This window comes from Morone saxatilis, unplaced genomic scaffold (assembly GCF_004916995.1).
Source record: "Morone saxatilis isolate NCDOM2014 unplaced genomic scaffold, NCSU_SB_2.0 Contig11, whole genome shotgun sequence".
NCBI classification, from domain to species: domain Eukaryota; kingdom Metazoa; phylum Chordata; class Actinopteri; family Moronidae; genus Morone; species Morone saxatilis.
Window position 1 is genome coordinate 31052614 of NW_023339663.1, and position 6738 is coordinate 31059351.

The window sequence follows — 6738 nt, forward strand, 5'->3', positions numbered from 1 at the left end:
GTGCATCATGGGAAATCCCCCGATAGTCTAGGCCTATAGCAGCATTTATGGACATTTAGATATTGATATCCTAGTGAAGTGTAAGTCAGACTGAACCTAAAAATATGTCTATCATGTCTGTGTTTAGATTTGACCAGTTATGACTTTGTAAAGGAGTGCAATTTTTGTTGCAAATTATGGCTTGTGTGTGCCCCTTGGGAGGCACGCCTTACAACCTCTGGTGTAAATGAATGAAAACATGTTTTAATCAGGTCAAACTCTGTGTGTGCATGTGTGTGTGTCTGTCTCTAAGTGAACTGAGGAATATGGACGATGTCCCCCTGAAGATGCCACAGGGTGCCTCACAGGAAGTTAAAGAAGTACTCAAAGTTATTGTCCCTGATTATCTCATCATACTGCAGGAGACAGAGGTGAGTGTGTCTCTTCTTTGTCTGTGTATGTTTATATACCAACTGCCAACGTCCTGTGGTTACACTCTTTCAGCTCATGTTTAGCTGTCTGGCTCGCAACTACTGGGGCAAAATATGTGAAGTTGGGGCTAATGTGCTGCCAGAGGAAAGGCAATGATGTTAAAGTGTAACTACACCCAATTCTGCTAGGTCCCTCGCTCTCAGCAAATTAAAAATAATGTATCAGAAACCTGCAAAGGACGACATCATCATCATCATCATCATCATCATCATCATCTTCATCTGCTTATCCACTTATCTGCAAAGGACAGTGCAATAATTTTTATTATTATATATAAGTTACTCTAAGTGGTCATTAGGTGCTTTAAGTAAAGTAATGAAATTCCTGAAGTATAGGCAGATATAATACATTACAAATTGGTTATTAGTCACTGTAAGTGGTTAACAGGAGCCGTCGCAGCACGTTTCATCCAAGTCCACCATTTTGGATTTAGTGGTCATTTTTGGAGATTCTCAAAAGCTTGAGTTTTGTTTTGTTTTTTCACGATGAAACAGGAAGCTGTTGTCACCTTTAGTGTACATTGTCCAGTTTGCACGGAGAGGGGAGTGCGAGTGGGAAGATTTTGTAAGGAGCGCAGAGCTGATGTTTTTAAAAGTTGGAGCATCCCCTTATCTCCATCCGGCTCCAGTGTCGTTCCAGTTTCACTCCGGTATGCGTATGTCTATCCCTGTTACCACTGTGCATGCCCTCTGGATCATTCCCATGTTCATTCAATGTCAGTTTACACCCGAGTGAGAGCATGGCTGTTTATATTAGAAGCACATTTTTCTGCACCGGTCAACAACTGATCTTCTAACCTTCATAATGACTTCATGAATTTTGGGTTTGGATAATTATCATACAGCTTAAATAGGGTTTAAGATGAGCTTTTTTTGGAGCGATAATTAAATTATAAAGTATTTTATAATTTCAAGTCAAGTAAAGTATCATAAAAGTTCATAATTGCTGGTCACTAATGCATTATAATAACTGTTACTACTGAATCATTTAAAATAAAAATGAATACTTTAAAATGTGTTATGACTATTGTTAGTGTGTTCTAACTATAATTATACATTGCTTTAAGCACAGTATAACTCATTTAAGTAATTTTAAGTTTATAATGCATTATAATGCGGTCCCCAGAGATCGAACCGCCAACCTTTAGTGGACGACCTGCTCTACCTCTGAGCCACAACAGGGGCTGCATGGGTGTCTCTTCTGACACCTTTCACATGTGTTCATGTCATCACACGTTCTTGAGTGATGACCAGTCTTAAAACATCCAAAGCAAAGCTTTTCTGCATGCACAAACTTGACAAAATGTTGAACTGTCTTCTCACCAAACTTTCTGCACGTGGCAAGGTCATGTCCTGTTCTTTTGCAGAAGACGCACGATGGGATGGTGCTCTGTTTCGTGTTTGTGGATAGTGTCTTTGCTTGAATGGCTTGGCATTGTTGACGACTTTCCACAGTTTTGAGTGCTTAAAGAGGATACAGGTATTGAGATCTGCTTTCTTTGATAGGAAGTCTACGAACTCTTTAAATGGTGGATATCCAGCATTTGCTCATCTGTCTTCCATCACTTTGCGGTTCCATCTGAATACCAACCAATCTGGCAACTTCAGCAAAATATTTTGACTCTTATTGCATTAATTGAGAACCTTCAATGCTTCAGTGCCTAGTAGGAAAAATCCTTCAACGACTTTTTTTGCAGCGCCACCTTTCTTACGTAGTTTTTCATTCTTAGGAATGTTTTTTGTGTCTATTAGTGTTTCAAAAGATAGTCGCCAGTCTTTGAATTTTCAACGGCTCTCCAGTGAATAATGCAGGCTCTGGTGTTGGAAGACGATTGGCACTTATAGCTTTGCTTGCACATTGACCAAATCCGAATTGTTCTGTACTTGAAGAACTGGCATCGAAGTCTGTGCAGTTTGAGTTATGTATGGGGAACTTGTGAGGTTGAGAACTTAAAGTTTTCCTGCAGATTCAGCGTTATGTAGCAAATCAGTTGCTTCAGAATTTTATTCAACTTGATCATAGACCTTTATTTGAGCTCTTGTGGCGTTCAGCTTCTTCACTTCTTCTAAGCGTTCAAGCTTTCTATGCTTGTTTTGTATTGCTTGTTGTTTAGCTAGGTTCTCAGATTTAAATTGTTACAGCCGTTGTTTACCTTTCAGCTTCTGGCCTCTCAATTATACAGCAGATGGGGTCTTCACGCACAATTTTAAAAGTTAAGATTTCAAAACTGTTAAAAGAGCCAAAACTGAGATTGTTTTTAAAGACGATACCCCCCACCCCTGCAAAGTGAAACTGCTAGCTGCTAGTATGGGTGTGAGACGAAAAGTCAGCAAAGTGAAATTTCATGGTAATCCATGCAACCCCTGTTTTATTTTTAGAAAACCATAAGCTACATATTTGGCTGGGTATAATTTTTCATTGACCTGTTGACCTTTTGTCCCTGTGACAGTATGAGTTCAGTCTGGAGAACTGGGTGCTAACTGGGCTGCAGAGTGGCTTCACCAGCCAGCATCTGCCTCAGCTGGTCTCCTCTTCATCAGGACTGCTGCCGTCTTGTCCGCCATACTGGATGATGTTCAGCAGCCCACAGCAGAGCCGCCTGGCCAGCCGCCACTGCTCCGACTTCTGGGAGCCCAATCCTCGACAGCGTTCCCACAGCCTCAACCCCGCCGTCCTGCGCACCAAGTTTGCCATCTCAGACTCTGAGGATGAAGGAGACAGTGCCACAAAGAAAGCCAAGACATGTTTGTCAGTGAAAGCCAGCTCAGATGGAGAGCGTCCTGCTGCTTCATGTCAGCATGGTTTGAGGAAAGCACAGAGAGCCTTCATCCCAGACCTCCTGAACCCTCCAGCCTGCCTCAGCAGCCTGCCATACCAGCGCAGGAAGAACCTACGTCAGTCCTCCCTCTCAGTGCTGGACAAGTCGGTAAGACATACACATTTCAATACAAGAGAACATGCTGGAGTGTGACCAGTGGTGCTCCAGTTTGATTCACAGTACATAATTAAACATTTTAAATACCAGTCTGACATTTTGAAGAAGATACCTCAGGTCCAGGGTGTGGTAAACCTAACTTAGAAATGAGCACTGACCTGCAGCATCTCACAAATATGTTTTTGATGTTTTCAAGATGCATTCTCCCACACAGCCAAAACTGAAATACATTTTTCATTGTTTTGATTCTGTCCTTCATCAAACTGTACCTAGAAAACAACAAGGTCAAAGTTTAGATAAAAATTAAGGTAAACTTTATTCTTTAATGTGAGGGTGTTTACATTCACAGTAAATGAGCGAGAGAATGTGGGGGCTGTAGCCCTTTTTATACACAGTCCAGTCCCCAGTTTGGAGGACCAAAGTTTCTGTGACAAATTAAAATACTTCACTTTTTGGTTCATGACTCCAGGCCTTCAGCTTTATCAGTTATGATAAGTAAGTAATTAGATCAGAAAAGATCTCAGACTGCAGCTTCATTTGTAAAAACATGTCCAAAGATGATTCGGCCAAACGGCATCCTCTGTGGCTGGCAAATGCCAACACGGAAGCAAAAGAACTACAATTCCTTGAATGGACACTTGAGGCTAGCTACAGAAGTGAGTCAGCCTCCATAAAGCCCCATATTCAAATAAACATGTTTACAACCTGGCACAAAAACTGTTTTGGTCTCTGTAGCTATTTTCCCCATTCATGACAACTGTACAGGGTGAAGTTTTTATAAAACTCCAAAAGTTTTGGCGTTATGCATACTTAATGGCGTGGCAGCTTTGAGTGACAAGTCGGTGCTGTAACAGGCGGTTTTTAGTAACCTTTTTTCATTCAGTTCGCCTCACCCTTGGTCTGCTTCTGCTCAAACTATATGTTGACAGATATAGTATTGCTTGCCCTTGTCCTTGCAGCAGTACTAGAGGAAAAAAACAACATCATCTTCCTGACTCAAGAGTGGGTCAACACTACACCTGGCATTCTATTGTTTAAGAAATTTTAACAGGGTTATTGCACAAAAGAGCAGAGGCGACATCTAAAAACAGACTGACAGATTGAACGGGTGCATAGAAGAAGAGTGTGAGAAAGGATGAACCTGGCATGCAGGTAATCAAGCATACAGTTTGTACTTAAACCAAACTTAAAACCAAATTGAAAAATCACACTCAAAAGATAGAAAAAAAGGCCCCATATCTGTCCTAACATTGCTGACTGCTCTGTATAAAACAACTTCTAATAAACATCCTATCATATTGTAATAAGGGATGTGATCTAATGTTTTAATGAGATCCAGTGTTTTTCATTTTTCACATTCACATTATGTCACTATGCTTTAACCATGAAAGCCTTAGGTTTGTTTTCCATGTAGCCTAATGAGTGAGAGTTTACAGTGTGGCTGATGAAAGCTTATGCTCTGGGGCATAGCCCTCCCTCCAGTCTGCAGGAGCAGACTATGAATACAGCCTAAAGCTCAGAGCATTACCTTTTTCTGAGCCGTACTATGAATCTCCACACATAAGCCAAGAACACATAGGGCTTACTGTGGTATCATACATGCTCACTGCCCAACACAGCAGAATTAGCTTGACTGCATTTATATTTAGGTTGGCAATAAGTCATTCATTAAATGTCTTTAAATTGAAATTGAAATTCTATCAATGTCAACACTGTTGTTTTTTTTGTTGTTGTTTTTTTTCAGTTCACATTTCCAAAATGTTTTCAGAGATTTACACTCTAAAAATAGACTGTGTAAAGTCTGCTCCCTGAATCCAGCCAGGTTATAAGAGGTTCATCAGGATTAGCAAGTGGGTCTTCTGAAAAAGTCTTCCTCAGCAGAGTTGTATCTCAGGTCAAAACTGCTGTCAGCCTGTCTGTGTAAACACACACTTATTACAGTCTGTTGTTCCCTAGAAGTCTATCAAGCAAGACTCCTGTAGAACTCCTCCCTTGACCTCAACCCACCAGGGTCTCTCCTCTTCTGCTTTGGACTCATCAGCAGAGCTCCTGTCAGCTCTGAGCCCAGAGGAGAGAGAGCTACTGGGGGCCATCACTGCCCGGGGTTACCCCCTCCGTACTGCCATTATTGCCCTGCAGAAGACAGGCCAGCAGACACCAGATCAGGTAAGTCAGTTCACATACAACACATACTGTAAGACCTCTGACCTTTCTTTACTGTATGCCATTCACACTGACCCCAGATCAGGTTGGTCAGTGTGACATACACAGCCAGTCACTCAAACTGCTGCTTTAAGCCAGAGGCTCTTTGGCTGCCACTGGTTGTCCCCCCCCCTCCTTCTCCTTCTCTTGTTGCCTGATGCGGTGTGTCTAGATTCCACAGTAAATACCTCCTTTTGTCCAATTGCAGGGTGTTAAAATCTTTGAAGCCAATTTTGATATCAACATGCGGGAGTTGAAACAATCTGATGATATATTGGCCAACAGTGTAAAATACAAACACACAACATACACCTACAACATTGATATAGACTTGTTTTTTCTTTTTTTTTATTCTGACCCAAATACATACCGAACATTTCTCTACTGTCATTTACTACGACTGATCAGCCGTACTAATATATAATATACAATAATAATAATAATATACACTTATTATTGTTGTCTGACAATATAACAGTATAGCTGTGTAGAAGAAAAAACATGAGCTTATAATTGGGCCAATTACTCCAAACCTTTGTAGAATGTAGAATGTAGAATGTCAAATCAGACAGTTAGTTCACCCACTTAAATCACCCAGTGGTGTGTAGCTCAAAGACTGGACAACAGTTGGAAACAGCTGCAAGCTCTACTCCACTCAGTCGGCTCCACAAGGGGGCACCTTGGAGTAGTCCCCTCGCTCACTTGTTTTTCCTGTATGAAAGCATATCCATGTTTTCTCATGACTGTGGTTTATATATCTATATCCATCTATCCCACCAACTAAAATGAATTACTAAGTCATTTTAAGCCACTGTTAAAATAGAACGCAGAACGAGTTTCTACAGCCTGGTCCCTGTTATTCAGGAATGTAGGCGGCTGTGGCTCAGAGGTAGAGCGAGTTGTCCACTAATCGGAAGGTTAGAGGTTTGATCCCTGCATGTCGAAGTGTCCATAAGCAAGACACTGAACCCCAAATTGCTCCCGATGCTGTGAATTGGTGTATGAGTGTGTATAGATGATTAGTTTCCGTTCTGGTGAGCAGTTGGCATGCAGCCACTGCCGCCACTGCCATCACTGTATGAATGTGTGTGAATGGGGTAAGTGTGACATGTAGTGTACAGCGCATTGAG

General features: G+C 41.4%; 1 protein-coding gene across 1 annotated transcript in view; it reads left to right on the forward strand.

Annotated features, from left to right (window-relative positions):
• Positions 1-6: 6 nt before the first annotated feature.
• The window catches only part of ubap1lb (ubiquitin associated protein 1-like b), a gene marked incomplete in the record, with an annotated part of 7294 nt that continues 562 nt past the window's right edge, over positions 7-6738 (forward strand). The window contains 3 exon segments of the mRNA XM_035652399.1: positions 7-410; positions 2921-3397; positions 5363-5572. Of these exon segments, the coding sequence (XP_035508292.1) occupies positions 231-410; positions 2921-3397; positions 5363-5572 (867 nt within the window).